Here is a 19055-nt window from a genome sequence, read left to right as displayed (position 1 = left end):
AAACATTTTAAAAGTTAGAATGGTTAAAATAGGTTAAAAATTGTAGAAGTAGTTAAACGCCAAAAAAACGGCGGAAGGATACTATAATAATAATAATAAATAAAGAGAAACAGGAAAACAAAGGGTTGAATGCTTTACAGCATTCAACCAATAAAGAGAAAACAGAAAAACAAAGGGTTGAATGCTTTACAGGCATTCAACCAACTAGAAGGAGCTGCATTTCCAGAAGAAAATGCAGGGTTGAATGCTGTACTGCTGAATGAAAGCTGAATTAGCTGAAGAAATGGCTGAACTGTACTGGAAGAACCATGAAAAGTTAAAGGTGCAAAAGTCCTAGCAGGAATAAGCTGAAAAAGTTGAACATTGTAATAGTAGAATGGCTGAAATAGGTCAAAATTTGTAGGACTTAAGCATGAAAGCTGAAATTGTTGAAAAAATGGCTGAATTGTTGAAAATTTGAAGATGTTGCTAAAATGGCTAAAAGTACTAGCATTGGAATCAGCATCATCAACTGACTCCAAAAAACACGTTGTTTGAGAGTATTATATTGGTAAAAGCTACATGTTCTAAGTTGATAGAAAATCCACTCTTTTCAAAATGGCGGCTTTTCTATTGATTTTATCTCCATAGCAACCATTTTATGTTTGGGTCGCCTGGAGATGAGGAACAAATCCACGTCGGTTTCAGATGAATCGGAAAAAGTAAACTTTTGGACGTCCTTAGCAACGAGCTTTGTTTGCTAACCACGCCCACATTCCTTATATGTCCAGATCCAGTGAATTTCAATATGTTCAGTTCCAGCCATGGATGAAATTTATTGCAACATTTGCTTCAGATTTTGTCAAAAAATGCCCACCAAACAGTAGGTTGTGTTGCCATCCCATAATAATTTCAAAACGTATGTTGAAGTCCAAAGCCTTGTGAGCATTTCAATGTTTGAACGGTGCCTCTAGCTGAAAGCATGTTAAAGTTATAATGCTTGAAAGCAACAAAGGTTTTCAAGGATTCTCCATGTATTTAAATGAAGCAAAAATCTTGGAAAATCCTGGAAAATCTTGGAATATCTTGAAAAGTTCAAAGATTTGAAAGACTAAAAGTCGTAGCTGAAAGGAATAAGCTGAAAGGGTTGAACATTGTAATAGTAGAAGGATTAAAATACGTGAAAGTTTGAAGAAGTTTAAAATTGCCTCACATTTTGGCACAAAATGGCGCCAAACTGTAGGTGGTGTTGCCATCCCATAATAATTTTGAACCTTATGTTAAAGTCCAAAACCTTGTGAACATTTCAATATTTGAACGGTGTCTCTGGCCAAAAGAATGTTAAAGTTACAATTGTTTAAAGAAGCAAAGGTGTGGCCAATGGAGCAAAAACATTGGAAAATCTGGGAATATCCGGGAATATCTGGAAAAGTTCAAAGATTTGAAGGACCAAAAGTCATAGCTGAAAGGAATAAGATGAAAGGGTTGAACATTGTAATAGTAGAATGGTAAAAATAGGTGAAAGTTTGAAGAAGTTTAAAATTGCCTCACATTTTGGCACAAAATGGCCGCCAAACTGTAGGTGGTGTTGCCATCCCATAATAATTTTGAACCTTATGTTGAAGTCCAAAACCTTGTGAACATTTCAATATTTGAACGGTGTCTCTAGCCAAAAGAATGTTAAAGTTACAATTGTTTAAAGAAGCAAAGGTGTGGCCAATGGAGCAAAAACATTGGAAAATCTGGGAATATCCGGGAATATCTGGAAAAGTTCAAAGATTTGAAGGACCAAAATGTCATAGCTAGAATAAGATGAAAGAGCTGAACATTTTCATAGTCGAACGGTTAAAATAGGTGAAAAATTGTAGAAGGAGTTTAACTGTGAACTTCTGAACGAAAAATTCTCCATGTATTTCAATGGAGCAAAAATTCCCGGAAAACCTGGAATATCTTAAAAAGTAAAAGGATTTGAAAAACCAAAAGTCATAGCAGAAATAAGATGAAAGAGCTGAACATTTTAAAAGTTGAATGGTTAAAATCGGTTAAAAATTGTAGAAGGAGTTAAACGCCAAAAAACGGCGGAAGATACTATAATAAACTAGAAGGAGCTGCATTTCCAGAAGAAAATGCAGGGTTGAATGCTGTAGTGCTGAATGAAAGCTGAATTAGCTGAAGAAATGGCTGAACTGTACTGGAAGAACCATGAAAAGTTAAAGGTGCAAAAGTCCTAGCAGGAATAAGCTGAAAAAGTTGAACATTGTAATAGTAGAATGGCTGAAATAGGTCAAAATTTGTAGGACTTAAGCATGAAAGCTGAAATTGTTGAAAAAATGGCTGAATTGTTGAAAATTTGAAGATGTTGCTAAAATGGCTAAAAGTACTAGCATTGGAATCAGCATCATCAACTGACTCCAAAAAACACGTTGTTTGAGAGTATTATATTGGTAAAAGCTACATGTTCTAAGTTGATAGAAAATCCACTCTTTTCAAAATGGCGGCTTTTTTATTGATTTTATCTCCATAGCAACCATTTTATGTTTGGGTCGCCTGGAGATGAGGAACAAATCCACGTCGGTTTCAGATGAATCGGAAAAAGTAAATTTTTGGACGTCCTTAGCAACGAGCTTTGTTTGCTAACCACGCCCACATTCCTTATATGTCCAGATCCAGTGAATTTCAATATGTTCAGTTCCAGCCATGGATGAAATTTATTGCAACATTTGCTTCAGATTTTGTCAAAAAATGCCCACCAAACAGTAGGTTGTGTTGCCATCCCATAATAATTTCAAAACGTATGTTGAAGTCCAAAGCCTTGTGAGCATTTCAATGTTTGAACGGTGCCTCTAGCTGAAAGCATGTTAAAGTTATAATGCTTGAAAGCAACAAAGGTTTTCAAGGATTCTCCATGTATTTAAATGAAGCAAAAATCTTGGAAAATCCTGGAAAATCTTGGAATATCTTGAAAAGTTCAAAGATTTGAAAGACTAAAAGTCGTAGCTGAAAGGAATAAGCTGAAAGGGTTGAACATTGTAATAGTAGAAGGATTAAAATACGTGAAAGTTTGAAGAAGTTTAAAATTGCCTCACATTTTGGCACAAAATGGCTGCCAAACTGTAGGTGGTGTTGCCATCCCATAATAATTTTGAACCTTATGTTGAAGTCCAAAACATTGTGAACATTTCAATATTTGAACGGTGTCTCTGGCCAAAAGAATGTTAAAGTTACAATTGTTTAAAGAAGCAAAGGTGTGGCCAATGGAGCAAAAACATTGGAAAATCTGGGAATATCCGGGAATATCTGGAAAAGTTCAAAGATTTGAAGGACCAAAAGTCATAGCTGAAAGGAATAAGCTGAAAGGGTTGAACATTGTAATAGTAGAATGGTAAAAATAGGTGAAAGTTTGAAGAAGTTTAAAATTGCCTCACATTTTGGCACAAAATGGCCGCCAAACTGTAGGTGGTGTTGCCATCCCATAATAATTTTTAAACCTTATGTTGAAGTTCAAAACCTTGTGAACATTTCAATATTTGAACGGTGTCTCTAGCCAAAAGAATGTTAAAGTTACAATTGTTTAAAGAAGCAAAGGTGTGGCCAATGGAGCAAAAAGATTGGAAAATCTGGGAATATCCGGGAATATCTGGAAAAGTTCAATGATTTGAAGGACCAAAAGTCATAGCTGAAAGGAATAAGCTGAAAGGGTTGAACATTGTAATAGTAGAAGGATTAAAATACGTGAAAGTTTGAAGAAGTTTAAAATTGCCTCACATTTTGGCACAAAATGGCCGCCAAACTGTAGGTGGTGTTGCCATCCCATAATAATTTTGAACCTTATGTTGAAGTCCAAAACCTTGTGAACATTTCAATATTTGAACGGTGTCTCTAGCCAAAAGAATGTTAAAGTTACAATTGCTTAAAGAAGCAAAGGTGTGGCCAATGGAGCAAAAACATTGGAAAATCTGGGAATATCCGGGAATATCTGGAAAAGTTCAAAGATTTGAAGGACCAAAATGTCATAGCTAGAATAAGATGAAAGAGCTGAACATTTTCATAGTCGAACGGTTAAAATAGGTGAAAAATTGTAGAAGGAGTTTAACTGTGAACTTCTGAACGAAAAATTCTCCATGTATTTCAATGGAACAAAAATTCCCGGAAAACCTGGAATATCTTAAAAAGTAAAAGGATTTGAAAAACCAAAAGTCATAGCAGAAATAAGATGAAAGAGCTGAACATTTTAAAAGTTGAATGGTTAAAATCGGTTAAAAATTGTAGAAGGAGTTAAACGCCAAAAAACGGCGGAAGATACTATAATAAATAAAGAGAAACAGAAAAACAAAGGGTTGAATGCTTTACAGCATTCAACCAACTAGAAGGAGCTGCATTTCCAGAAGAAAATGCAGGGTTGAATGCTGTACTGCTGAATGAAAGCTGAATTAGCTGAAGAAATGGCTTAACTGTACTGGGAAAACCTTGAAAAGTTAAATGTGCAAAAGTCCTAGCAGGAATAAGATGAAAAAGTTGAACATTGTAATAGTAGAATGGCTGAAATAGGTCAAAATTTGTAGGACTTAAGCATTAAAGCTGAAATTGTTGAAAAAATGGCTGAAGTGTTGAAAATTTGAAGAAGTTGCTAAAATGGCTAAAAGTACTAGCATTGTAATCAGCATCATCAACTGAATCCAAAAAACACATTGTTTGAGAGAATCATATTAGTAAAAGCTACATGTTATAAGTTGACAGAAAATCCACTTTTTTCAAAATGGCGGCTTTTCTATTAATTTTATCTCCATAGCAACCATTTTACGTTTGGGGCGGCATGGGATGACGAACAAATCGACGTCAGTTTCAGACAAATCGGAAAAAGTAAACCTTTGGACGTCCTTAGCAACGAAGTTTGTTTGCTAACCACGCCCACATTCCTTATATGTCCAGATCCAGTGAATTTCAATATGTTCAGTTCCAGCCATGGATGAAGTTTATTGCAATATTTGCTTCAGATTTTGTCAAAAAATGGCCACCAAACAGTAGGTTGTGTTGCCATCCCAAAATAATTTCAAAACGTATGTTGAAGTCCAAAGCCTTGTGAGCATTTCAATGTTTGAACGGTGCCTCTAGCTGAAAGCTTGTTAAAGTTATAATGCTTGAAAGCAACAAAGGTTTTCAAGGATTCTCCATGTATTTAAATGAAGCAAAAATCTTGGAAAACCCTGGAAAATCTTGGAATATCTTGAAAAGTTCAAAGATTTGAAAGACTAAAAGTCGTAGCTGAAAGGAATAAGCTGAAAGGGTTGAACATTGTAATAGTAGAAGGATTAAAATACGTGAAAGTTTGAAGAAGTTTAAAATTGCCTCACATTTTGGCACAAAATGGCCGCCAAACTGTAGGTGGTGTTGCCATCCCATAATAATTTTGAACCTTATGTTGAAGTCCAAAACCTTGTGAACATTTCAATATTTGAACGGTGTCTCTAGCCAAAAGAATGTTAAAGTTACAATTGTTTAAAGAAGCAAAGGTGTGGCCAATGGAGCAAAAACATTGGAAAATCTGGGAATATCCGGGAATATCTGGAAAAGTTCAAAGATTTGAAGGACCAAAAGTCATAGCTGAAAGGAATAAGATGAAAGGGTTGAACATTGTAATAGTAGAATGGTAAAAATAGGTGAAAGTTTGAAGAAGTTTAAAATTGCCTCACATTTTGGCCCAAATGGCCGCCAAACTGTAGGTGGTGTTGCCATCCCATAATAATTTTTAAACCTTATGTTGAAGTCCAAAACCTTGTGAACATTTCAATATTTGAACGGTGTCTCTAGCCAAAAGAATGTTAAAGTTACAATTGTTTAAAGAAGCAAAGGTGTGGCCAATGGAGCAAAAACATTGGAAAATCTGGGAATATCCGGGAATATCTGGAAAAGTTCAAAGATTTGAAGGACCAAAAGTCATAGCTGAAAGGAATAAGATGAAAGGGTTGAACATTGTAATAGTAGAATGGTAAAAATAGGTGAAAGTTTGAAGAAGTTTAAAATTGCCTCACATTTTGGCCCAAATGGCCGCCAAACTGTAGGTGGTGTTGCCATCCCATAATAATTTTTAAACCTTATGTTGAAGTCCAAAACCTTGTGAACATTTCAATATTTGAACGGTGTCTCTAGCCAAAAGAATGTTAAAGTTACAATTGTTTAAAGAAGCAAAGGTGTGGCCAATGGAGCAAAAAGATTGGAAAATCTGGGAATATCCGGGAATATCTGGAAAAGTTCAAGGATTTGAAGGACCAAAAGTCATAGCTGAAAGGAATAAGCTGGAAAGGTTGAACATTGTAATAGTAGAATGGTAAAAATAGGTGAAAGTTTGAAGAAGTTTAAAATTGCCTCACATTTTGGCACAAAATGGCCGCCAAACTGTAGGTGGTGTTGCCATCCCATAATAATTTTTAAACCTTATGTTGAAGTCCAAAACCTTGTGAACATTTCAATATTTGAACGGTGTCTTTAGCCAAAAGAATGTTAAAGTTACAATTGTTTAAAGAAGCAAAGGTGTGGCCAATGGAGCAAAAAGATTGGAAAATCTGGGAATATCCGGGAATATCTGGAAAAGTTCAAGGATTTGAAGGACCAAATGTCATAGCTGAAAGGAATAAGCTGGAAAGGTTGAACATTGTAATAGTAGAATGGTAAAAACAGGTGAAAGTTTGAAGAAGTTTAAAATTGCCTCACATTTTGGCACAAAATGGCCGCCAAACTGTAGGTGGTGTTGCCATCCCATAATAATTTTGAGCCTTATGTTGAAGTCCAAAACCTTGTGAACATTTCAATATTTGAACGGTGTCTCTAGCCAAAAGAATGTTAAAGTTACAATTGTTTAAAGAAGCAAAGGTGTGGCCAATGGAGCAAAAACATTGGAAAATCTGGGAATATCCGGGAATATCTGGAAAAGTTCAAGGATTTGAAGGACCAAAATGTCATAGCTAGAATAAGATGAAAGAGCTGAACATTTTCATAGTAGAACGGTTAAAATAGGTGAAAAATTGTAGAAGGAGTTTAACTGTGAACTTCTGAACGAAAAATTCTCCATGTATTTCAATGGAGCAAAAATTCCCGGAAAACCTGGAATATCTTAAAAAGTAAAAGGATTTGAAAAACCAAAAGTCATAGCAGAAATAAGATGAAAGAGATGAACATTTTAATAGTAGAATGGTTAAAATAGGTTAAAAATTGTAGAAGTAGTTAAACGCCAAAAAACGGCGGAAGATACTATAAGATACGATAATAATAAACTAGAAGGAGCTGCATTTCCAGAAGAAAATGCAGGGTTGAATGCTGTACTGCTGAATGAAAGCTGAATTAGCTGAAGAAATGGCTGAACTGTACTGGAAGAACCATGAAAAGTTAAAGGTGCAAAAGTCCTAGCAGGAATAAGCAGAAAAAGTTGAACATTGTAATAGTAGAATGGCTGAAATAGGTCAAAATTTGTAGGACTTAAGCATGAAAGCTGAAATTGTTGAAAAAAGGGCTGAATTGTTGAAAATTTGAAGATGTTGCTAAAATGGCTAAAAGTACTAGCATTGGAATCAGCATCATCAACTGACTCCAAAAAACACGTTGTTTGAGAGTATTATATTGGTAAAAGCTACATGTTCTAAGTTGATAGAAAATCCACTCTTTTCAAAATGGCGGCTTTTCTATTGATTTTATCTCCATAGCAACCATTTTATGTTTGGGTCGCCTGGAGATGAGGAACGAATCAACGTCGGTTTCAGATGAATCGGAAAAAGTAAACTTTTGGACGTCCGTAGCAACGAGCTTTGTTTGCTAACCACGCCCACATTCCTTATATGTCCAGATCCAGTGAATTTCAATATGTTCAGTTCCAGCCATGGATGAAGTTTATTGCAACATTTGCTTCAGATTTTGTCAAAAAATGCCCACCAAACAGTAGGTTGTGTTGCCATCCCATAATAATTTCAAAACGTATGTTGAAGTCCAAAGCCTTTTGAGCATTTCAATGTTTGAACGGTGCCTCTAGCTGAAAGCTTGTTAAAGTTATAATGCTTGAAAGCAACAAAGGTTTTCAAGGATTCTCCATGTATTTAAATGAAGCAAAAATCTTGGAAAATCCTGGAAAATCTTGGAATATCTTGAAAAGTTCAAAGATTTGAAAGACTAAAAGTTGTAGCTGAAAGGAATAAGCTGAAAGGGTTGAACATTGTAATAGTAGAAGGATTAAAATACGTGAAAGTTTGAAGAAGTTTAAAATTGCCTCACATTTTGGCACAAAATGGCCGCCAAACTGTAGGTGGTGTTGCCATCCCATAATAATTTTTAACTTTATGTTGAAGTCCAAAACCTTGTGAACATTTCAATATTTGAACGGTGTCTCTAGCCAAAAGAATGTTAAAGTTACAATTGTTTAAAGAAGCAAAGGTGTGGCCAATGGAGCAAAAACATTGGAAAATCTGGGAATATCCGGAAATATCTGGAAAAGTTCAAAGATTTGAAGGACCAAAAGTCATAGCTGAAAGGAATAAGATGAAAAGGTTGAACATTGTAATAGTATAATGGTAAAAATAGGTGAAAGTTTGAAGAAGTTTAAAATTGCCTCACATTTTGGCACAAAATGGCCGCCAAACTGTAGGTGTTGTTGCCATCCCATAATAATTTTAAACCTTATGTTGAAGTCCAAAACCTTGTGAACATTTCAATATTTGAACGGTGTCTCTAGCCAAAAGAATGTTAAAGTTACAATTGTTTAAAGAAGCAAAGGTGTGGCCAATGGAGCAAAAACATTGGAAAATCTGGGAATATCCAGGAATATCTGGAAAAGTTCAAAGATTTGAAGGACCAAAAGTCATAGCTGAAAGGAATAAGATGAAAGGGTTGAACATTGTAATAGTATAATGGTAAAAATAGGTGAAAGTTTGAAGAAGTTTAAAATTGCCTCACATTTTGGCACAAAATGGCCGCCAAACTGTAGGTGGTGTTGCCATCCCATAATAATTTTGAACCTTATGTTGAAGTCCAAAACCTTGTGAACATTTCAATATTTGAACGGTGTCTCTAGCCAAAAGAATGTTTAAGTTACAATTGTTTAAAGAAGCAAAGGTGTGGCCAATGGAGCAAAAAGATTGGAAAATCTGGGAATATCCCGGAATATCTGGAAAAGTTCAAAGATTTGAAGGACCAAAATGTCATAGCTAGAATAAGATGAAAGAGCTGAACATTTTCATAGTCGAACGGTTAAAATAGGTGAAAAATTGTAGAAGGAGTTTAACTGTGAACTTCTGAACGAAAAATTCTCCATGTATTTCAATGGAGCAAAAATTCCCGGAAAACCTGGAATATCTTAAAAAGTAAAAGGATTTGAAAAACCAAAAGTCATAGCAGAAATAAGATGAAAGAGATGAACATTTTAATAGTAGAATGGTTAAAATAGGTAAAAAATTGTAGAAGTAGTTAAACGCCAAAAAACGGCGGAAGATACTATAATAAATAAAGAGAAACAGGAAAACAAAGGGTTGAATGCTTTACAGCATTCAACCAATAAAGAGAAACAGGAAAACAAAGGGTTGAATGCTTTACAGCATTCAACCAATAAAGAGAAACAGAAAAACAAAGGGTTGAATGCTTTACAGCATTCAACCAATAAAGAGAAACAGAAAAACAAAGGGTTGAATGCTTTACAGCATTCAACCAACTAGAAGGAGCTGCATTTCCAGAAGAAAATGCAGGGTTGAATGCTGTATTGCTGAAAGAAAGCTTAATTTGTAAAAGAAATGGCTGAACAGAGCTGAACATTTTAAAAGTAAAATGGTTAAAATAGGTGAAAACCTGTAAAAGAGGTTAAGCACAAGAATTCCCTATGTAATTTAATGGAGCAAAAATTTGCTTCAGATTTTGTCATAAAAAGGCAACCAACATTAGGTTGTGTCGACATCCCATAATAATTTCTAAACGTATTTAATAGTCCAAAGCCTTGTGATCATTTCAATGTTTGAACGGTGTCTCTAGCTACAAGTATGTTGAAGTTATATTCGTTTAAAGAAACAAAGGCTTCAGATTTGAAAAACATAAAAAGCCTGCCAAACAGTCTCCATCCCATAATGACTTCAAACCTTGATGTTGTAATCCAAAGCACTAATCATTTGACAGTAAAAGTGGAGCCACGTCCTGCAGCAGGACACATTTTGACAAATGCAAAGCATCAAGACCAATTCTCTCAGCTATGCATGTGCCATGCGGTTTTGCACACACAGCCATGTATAATGGAGAGATATATTGATCATCAGCTAGCTAGCTGAATGATACAGCATTATATTTTCATTAAACCACTAATTTATGTGGTGCAAAAACATCATAGTCACTTCTCGTAACAGCCACCTAACTCGTGGTTTGGGAATCAACACTTTCCCATGAGCCTTCACTTTTGAAATGTCGAAGGATTTGAAGGACCAAAAGTGGTGGTAAAAAAAATTTTGGAGGTAAAAAAATTGTAAAAGGAGTTAAACAAGGCCTGAAATTATTGAAAAAATGGCTGAATTAATGAAAATTTGAAGATTTGAAGGAAAGGAATGAGCTGAACTGTTTCATACAATGGTTAAAGTAAGTAAAAACCTGTAAAAGAAGTTTAGCACAAGGATTCTCTATGTATTTTAATGGAGCAAAAAATCCTGGAAAATCCTGGAATATCTTAAAAAGTTCAATGATTTGAATGACCAAAAGTAATAACTGTAATAAGTTGAAAGAGTTGAACATTTTAAAAGTTGGTTGGAAGAAAATTTTGAAGCGTCCGAACCGGGTGTCGAACCGGGCGCCTCGGGCACCATAACTTCCCAATGCATTTTAATAGGGCAAAAATTCCCGGAAAAACTGGAATATCTTTAAAAGTAAAAGGATTTGAAAAACCAAAAGTCATACCAATAATAAGCTGAAAGAGCTGAACATTTTAAAAGTTGAATGGTAAAAATCGGTTAAAAACTGTAGAAGTAGTTAAGTGTCAAAAAACGGCGGAAGATAGTATAAATAATAATAATAATAAATAAAGAGAAACAGGAAAACAAAGGGTTGAATGCTTTATAGCATTCAACCAATAAAGAGAAACAGAAAAACAAAGGGTTGAATGCTTTACAGCATTCAACCAATAATTAAAGAGAAACAGGAAAACAAAGGGTTGAATGCTTTACAGCATTCAACCAATAATAAATAAAGAGAAACAGGAAAACAAAGGGTTGAATGCTTTACAGCATTCAACCAATAATAAATAAAGAGAAACAGGAAAACAAAGGGGTTGAATGCTTTACAGCATTCAACCAAATAAAGAGAAACAGGAAAACAAAGGGTTGAATGCTTTACAGCATTCAACCAATAAAGGAATGTTTTCAGAAATTGGCAACGTGGGCTCAAGCGGCCACTTCCAATGAAAAAGGGCCTTGTTTAAAATTGTTTGTAACTTAATTATGAAGGAGAAATGTGAGGTTTGTGCCTGGCTGGAAGGATTTGACACAAAGTCAAGTTTCATATATCACAATAGAGCTGTGAAAGCCAAAGCCTGGAGCAAGATATGCCAGATTTGCATGGCTTCCACATTCCACACCAAACCTCTTCCACCTGTAGGTGGCAGACATGCTCTGGTAACATGTAGAAACAGTAGAAACAGAAAAAGAAGAAGAAGAGTCAACACCTTGGGCTGAATTTGCATTAAAGAATCTGTGTTTAATGGGCCTCTCATGCCTGGTGTGTCTGTTGTTTGACACTACAAGTGCCAAATAGTTATTAATAAGCTTTTTTCTCGTTCCTCATTTTCTTTTTGTGACTTTCCCTCCTAACGTGTGCCGTGTGGATGAAAAGCCTCCACATTTGTTTCCTTAAGCAAATCAGTAGCGTTCTCACCCCCAGGAGGTTTCTGGGAATGTATCCCTCGCGGTCGTTCAGTCGCGCCCACCACCAGTCTGTTTCGGTGTCGTCACGGCGACGCAGCACAGTGATGGCATCGCCCTCGCTGAAGGAGAGCTCGTCGGCCTCCTGGGCAGCGTAGTCCCACAGCGCATACACCAAGCCTTTGTTCATCACACCCAACTTCTCCTGCACACCTGTGAGGGACAGACCTCTCATGGGAAAATGGTATCTTTTTCTATAAATTACAATATAAACATCTCTTTCTGTCGGTGCCACTTAAATCCCTTTAAGTTATCTCCTAAATTGTGTGGTGCTACCTACCATACAGGAACTGAGAACACTGAGTGTAGCCCTCCTCCATTTCTTCACATTTGTCTGCTGCAGTTTCCACGTCACTGATTGTTGTGGCGAAAATGGCCGCTCCGGACTCCACCAGCATCTTGCAGAGGTGAACGCTGTTACACGAGGCTGCGCAGTGAAGAGGGGTCCTGCAGGAAGTGAGGGATGACAGTAGGACAGTAGGGATCAAGAAAGATGCTTCATTTCAGAGAACAAACGTGTTCATAATAGATGCATCCCTTATTCAATCACATCAACCGCAGGGATCCCTGCTTTTCTTGTGTTACTGGAGTCAAAAACAAAGTCATTTGTTTTTGTCACGGCTGCCTCTGTGCTGAGCTCCAGCATCGCTTCCACACACTGTTCATGACTCACACTCTCTGAGCCCTTCAGCAGCCGCACATTCATCTTACTGTCTGATTTCATGGCTGAATGGGGGAACTGACCATCCGTCACTGTCTGCTGCGTTTACGTTGACTCCAAAGTCCAGCAGGAACTTCACAATGTGGTGATGACCAGCGCAGACAGCGTTGTGAAGAGGAGTAATGCCTTCATCGTTGGGCATGCTGGGATTTTCCACCTTATAATGGAGGAATAATTCAAAAAACAGTGTAAGAAATGAAACATACTGGCATAAAATTACTGCTGCTGATTCATTTGAAAGAAAATACAACAAAAGTCCCATGATTTCATCTTGTATTATGAAAGTGGTAAAAAAAACATGCTGCACGTGGGTGCACTGCACTGGCATTGTGGTTACATAACAAAATAGTGTGTATGTTTTACTAAAAAAAACTTCTAAATCACAGCCCAAACGTTTCAAAAACAAGTTTTTAATTGTTAAGCTTTTATTTAACACAGAAGATGGCACCGTGACATCTAAATAACCCACGCTCCTTGACCTACTGTAACTCTTCGACAGTTTACGCAAACAACACGAATCAGCTGATTCTGAAGAGAAAAGTGGCTTTGTGGCATTATGCAGAACTTGACATTACAACGCTTTAATCCGCAACAGAATCAACTCATCTCCGTTGAAGCACTTCACTGCTGTAAAGTGTTGCATTTCAGCGCAAAGACGCTTTTCTACGCTTCAGAATCTGCTTGAATTATGTTAATTGTATAAACGATTAAAGAGTTATGGTCGTCGACAGAATGTAAACCCTGGAACTAAAGCTCGGTGTTAAAGGGTTACCGTGTTTTTCAGAGTACATGTAGCGGTTAGGGCTATTCCCTTATTACCATTTGCCTTTCATGATTAAATATCTGTTCTCATTCCTGTATTTTGTTTAATGCATTTCTCCCAAGTGTGACTTATATATGCTATTTTTCTTCTTCATTATGCATTTTTGGGCTGCTACGACCAATGCTCTGGAGCAACTTAGTCTGAAAAAGACGGTAAAAATTTTGTGTGTGGAAATGATAGCTCTTAAAAACATACATTTTTTGTGATATAGGCTTTAAAAGCATTGACAAATGACATTAATTTGTTGGTGACTCCTGAGCATGACGATAAAAAAATTCCCTTTCTAGGGACATGTGGCGTCCCTCAAGGCGCTACACATGGCCCACTACTTTTTACAATAAGATAGGTGATGCAATTAATTTCTGAGCAGGTCTACTTTTACAAAGATGTTGGTTTATGGGCCTTTTCTCAATTCTTTAGTTAATTCCCTTTTTAAATGTCTTCTATTGCACTTAAAGAAGATGCATGTTAAATATTTTTTGTGTTTTGTAATAATAATGATAATAATAATAATGGATTGGATTTATCTGCACTTTCCCAGACGCTCAAAGCGCTTACAATGTGCCCATTATTCATTCACTCTTCATTCATACTTGGTGATGTCACCAATATATTTTCCTAGCTTACCTGTAAGGCATCTCAGGCCAAAACAATTGTGTTTTGACTTCAACAATCAGGAATGTTTTTCAACTCCTCTATCTAACAAATTGGTTCTTAGGTAAAACTACTTTGTGTTTTTGTTCATAAAAATATGTTTTGCTGCTCCAGATCCTGATCCAAATCCTAATATTGATTTTTGAATTTACAAAGGTTATTTAAATCTTTTAACAAAGAGGATCCATTCTAAAGAGGAAGATGCTGGTATTCTTCACCTCATAGATGATCCTCTGCACCAGATCAAACTCTCCCTCTAGGGAAGCATCCAGCAGCAGAGCCAGAGGGTTGAACTTCACCCTCAGACTGTGTCCCGTCCGCTCTGATGAAGGCTTCTTCAGGTTGCTTCGCTTTGTCTGCAGGAAAAACCGGAATGAAAACATCTTTCCATCTTTCTTCCAAAAAAGGTAATTTGGTTTGCTTCTGGGGCTTTAAGTCATGTACCTTGGGCAGTGAGGGAGGGGCAGGAGGCAGTGGAGAGGGGGGCTTGTGTCTTTCTGAACTGTGACCAGGACTGGATCCTCTTTGGTCGTTGTTGTTCTGATCTTCCAGCTTTGTAGGTGCAGGACCTGTGCTGATAGGTTGAGATGAAGAGACCTGGCTGTTGCTGCTCTCTGCTGCTGCCGCCACCTCTTTGGATGCTTCTGGAGTAGATAAAGGAGGAGACGAGCGGCGGGACTCCAGGTTCACTTTTTGACCTTTGGCCTCAACGGCCGCAACGCTAACATGCTTGTCACCAGGATCTGCGTTTCCATTGGCTGAATGGATGATGTCGGTTTCTCCTAAAAGACTGTCAGGCTGGTAGAAAGTGTTGCCTGCAACAGAAGAGGAAACTTTAGTTTTTTTGTTTTGATTTAACTTACTGAAACCACATGAACATCTATAAGTCTCTTACCTGAAACTCCCTCCATGCCTCCAGCTAATGTGTTGAATCTACACATCACAGCAACATGAACGTAGTTAAAAGATAGCTTGAATTTCTTTATTTGGTTCAAAAACGAACAATAACTCACCTCTGGTAAAGCAATTTCTGAATGTTGGGTCCCTGAGGGCCCTCTGGCTCAGTGATTGAGCTTCTCTTCTTCAGAGGTCGTGGAGCGTTGCTGAGACGCCGGCGGAGAACCTCCAGATCCGCATCGCTCTGGTATCGGAGCTGTGAGTGAGCTGTGGGAGACGAGGACGTTTAACATTACAGACCACTGCTGTCCAGCCGAGGTCCTCCAGATCTACCACCAGATCTACCACCAGATCTACCACCAGATCTACCATGCTGCTGCCTCGAGCCCTCCCTGCACTGCTTTCTGCTGCTGATGACATGGATCAGGTGTTCCGTCCATCAGATATGTCAGAAAATCAAAAGCAGGGAGAGCTGGAAGACATGCAGGATGGTAGACCTGGAGGACCAAGGTTGGACAGAAGAAGGATTATTACATATTATGGTCTATACTAGTTATGAGCACTTGATGTATTGCTATTCTTGTCAAACCATAAAGACACCAGCAGTTTAAAAAGTCTATACAATTACATGTTTGTTTTTCAAAGTGTTAAAATCTTTTCTGAATCTTCATAGAAACATATTTTTAATTGATTTTGTAGTATTCTTTGCCTTTATATGAATTGTAAAATAATTTTAAAAATGAACTCAAAGGCAAACCGTTTTTACCATCTTGACTCTTGATTATAACAAAAGACAACTTTTTAAAAACTACATTAAATAAAAATACAAAAAAACTCAAATGTGTAGAGCTAAACAGACAAATTAGTTTTGAAGTTTTTCAGTACTGCTTTTCAATTTTTTTCATTTGAGGTTCAATTTAAATCCTATCTTGTTAAACACATTTGAAAACTAGAAAGAAACTGTCAGATTTATGACCTTTTTGTCATAAAAACATATTTTTAATGTCCAAGAGAAAAACTGTGAAAATACAGTGTTCACCAAAGATTTGGTGCAAAGTAAAATAATTGGCATTGAGGTATTTAAGTTTCTTTTTCAAGTTTTAAAGTATTTTTCTTATATTTTTAGAAATGCTCCCCTCAACAAAAGTACAGAAAAACCCCATTCAGTGGGGCAAAAGGGTATGTAGTCAGCCACCAAGTTCTCTCACTTAAAAAGATGATAGAGGCCTGTAATTTTCATCATAGGTAAACCTCAACTATGAGAGACAAAATGAGAAAAAAAGATCCAGAAAATCACATTGTCTGATTTTTAAATTAAATTGGTAAATTATGGTTGAAAATAAGTATTTGGTCACCTACAAAAATCTACAAAAATAGGAGAAAAAATTAGCTCAAGATGTTTATTTAATCTAAACCATAACCAAAGTACTGCATGTCTTGATGGATCATCTACCTACCCACTGGAGTGAGCTTAGTGGGACTTAGTGGACGAGGGATGTTGTCCACACTGGGTGGAGGAAGGATTTTACCATCACCGCTCTCTCCTCCTTTCACTCCTTTATCTGTGACATCGTCTCCGTTTGCTTTTGTTCCTCTTCCTGCCTGGTAGAAGGGGACAGGGGACGCAGAAGTGGAAGAGGCAGGAAGGATGGGTTTTCCGTAAACTGTGGTGAAACACACACAAAAAAAACGGGTTAGGGTTTGTTCTTCTTGCAATGTTGACGTCTCACCCTGCAGTCTAGGCAAAAATGACATTTCTCACCAGCTTTGACTGTAGTTCTGTTGCTGAGAGATCCATACTTTGTGGCCTGAGGCTGATGGAGGTACATGCTGTAGATGGAGCTGCTGTTCATGGTGGCGGGGCCCTTTCTGGGGGACTGCGGCCTGGACGAGTGGTCGTGCACGTAGGGACGCACTGCCACAGCTGGGGGGGGATCTGTGCGCTCTGTTTGCGGAGACGCTGGAGTTGGCTGGGAGGAAATGGCAGGACCTGAAAGCAGATAAAAACATGATCGTAACTCATAATTTAATGGAACAGAATTCAAGTGAACACAGGAAGCTAAAAAGCTTTTCCTGTGGAGGCGGGGCTAAGCATACCTTGGCTTAAATGAGGAGGGACCGAGATGCGATGCTGTATTTTCTGGGAATTGGGTGATGAAGACGGGGAGGAGGCGCTGTTTGTGACACTGGATCGGGGCCAGCCCAGAGTACCAGGAGCAGAGCGGGGAAGGGAGCTTGTTGCACAGTGATGCCCTGCTGCCTGGTGAGTGGCACTGGGGTATGTACCATAACCAGAGGGGAGCTGGTGGGCAGAAAAGAAATGCACTATGCATTTAAAGCCAAGCCTGTCAGGAAAAGCTTCCAAGAGAAAACAATTTCCAAAACCGGCAACTTCAAAGTTCCCTTTAACAGGAATGGGTTAAACATTGACTAAAACATTAAGGCTCCACCCAAAACCAAAATGTTTAGCCTGTAGGCTTTAAAATAATTTCCCATTCTGAACATGCAAACCCTTTTTTATTCATAGATGTGCTGCAGAAACCTTACCTGTTCTGGACTGCCGCTTCTCCAGTCTGGTACACTTTTGCTGATGCTCGGCCATGACGCTTCATTTGCTGAACAAAAATAAAACGGGGGTGGGGGGTGGAACAAACGCACTGAGGTTAGTATGGGGAAGACAACTTAGAAATGACAAACCAACACAAATGGAGCTTACAAAACCACAAATGAGGGGGAGCGTAAAACAAACATGTCAGTGCTTAAAGCAGAGCTGGGCTGTCGGGGCCTGACAAAATAGGAATTAACATTATATACATTTATGAAATTTTAAAAACATATTACTGCATTAGAGAAAGGAGGAAAAATGATGCCACTGAAAGCCTTACTGCAAATAGTGCAGCTCATCGCTCACTTGGACGTACGGAGCCCTTAAGCTGACATGGGTAAAATAATAAATATTTCGTTCCTATGAAATAATATTCCATTCCCACAAAATAATAAAATAATATTCCGTTCCCACGAAATAATATTAGGAAAATAGGGGCATAGAAAACAATAGAGGGAATAAACGCTTGAGGTCTGGATGTTAAAATAGAAAAAAATCTTGCATCCATCCTAAAAAGACGTTCCTCTGATTTTGAGCTGGTTTACAAAATATACGTTTTCAACTTGACATGTGGTTGGTCATAAATTGTTTAGCAAACATTTCTACTTCTGCTGTAGAAATAAGTTTTTTTTTCTTTTGACCATAATTGATAGTTTTCAGTGATATGTCTATTTTTTGTAATTTTTTAAAATACTGTTTGTTAAAATTTAAGTTTGGACTGATAATTAGTTAAACTTCATCCAAAGTCCCTTTCTGAACTTATTGCCATTATTAGTTATATTGTTGATGAGGCTCATTTTTTACTTTATCCGTTCAAAATAAATAAAACACAAAAAATGCTACTGTAAATCAGTTTGGTTTCATTTAATAAAGTGGGTTTTTGCAGATCACCTGAAAGGTCTGACCCACCCCATCAGAATAAAAGAAACTTATTATAAAGGTGATGTAAAAGAAATGTGATTAATTTACATCATCCAATCTCTGCAATCTCTATTTGTTGATTTTCCTTGTTATAAAATTGTGTACACCTGTAACAAAACCTGCTTCAGTGTTTGTTCGTGTTATATACAAACGTTAAGATCCACAATTGTTTACTTGACAACATTAGTAATCAGAATAGAACATTGAAGTAATTCATGGAACTGAAACTTTTTTATATTCAGTCTCCTTATGAGTAAGTCTTCCAAAAACACATGGAATAAACGGCAGTTGGATATTTTGTTTGGTGTTTGTTTTTAGTGACAATGATCTCAGTTAAACAGACACCAAGCATGAAGCTAAAACACGCACACTAAGATTGCATACTTATGCACCATTAGCAGCAGACTTCTGATGTTTGCACGGATAGAATTTTCCTTTTGGATTACCGGTAATTAACTTTGAAAACATAAGCAACACAAACATGAAAATACAGTCAAAGAACCTTATGCTGAACTTATAAATAAGTCCATA

The 19055-nt window shown here is 37.2% G+C and overlaps 1 protein-coding gene across 5 annotated transcripts in view; it reads right to left on the bottom strand.

Moving 5' to 3' along the window:
- LOC101164267 (apoptosis-stimulating of p53 protein 1) overlaps nt 1–19055 on the bottom strand; it is a 139137-nt gene that overhangs the window by 66428 nt on the left and 53654 nt on the right. For all 5 annotated transcript variants that reach the window (XM_023951409.1, XM_023951407.1, XM_023951408.1 and 2 more), the window contains 11 exons: nt 17546–17613; nt 17096–17300; nt 16761–16988; nt 16456–16662; nt 15115–15265; nt 14997–15034; nt 14546–14916; nt 14320–14457; nt 12648–12781; nt 12184–12350; nt 11857–12056 (listed from right to left, as the gene is read on the bottom strand). In XM_023951409.1, the coding sequence (XP_023807177.1) occupies nt 11857–12056; nt 12184–12350; nt 12648–12781; nt 14320–14457; nt 14546–14916; nt 14997–15034; nt 15115–15265; nt 16456–16662; nt 16761–16988; nt 17096–17300; nt 17546–17613 (1907 nt within the window). The remainder of the gene's footprint in view (nt 1–11856; nt 12057–12183; nt 12351–12647; nt 12782–14319; nt 14458–14545; nt 14917–14996; nt 15035–15114; nt 15266–16455; nt 16663–16760; nt 16989–17095; nt 17301–17545; nt 17614–19055) is intronic.

Source organism: Oryzias latipes, chromosome 22 (assembly GCF_002234675.1).
Source record: "Oryzias latipes chromosome 22, ASM223467v1".
In the NCBI taxonomy this organism is placed as follows: domain Eukaryota; kingdom Metazoa; phylum Chordata; class Actinopteri; order Beloniformes; family Adrianichthyidae; genus Oryzias; species Oryzias latipes.
The sequence above is the reverse complement of the archived record's forward strand: the minus strand, read 5'-3'. Positions and strand labels throughout refer to the sequence as shown.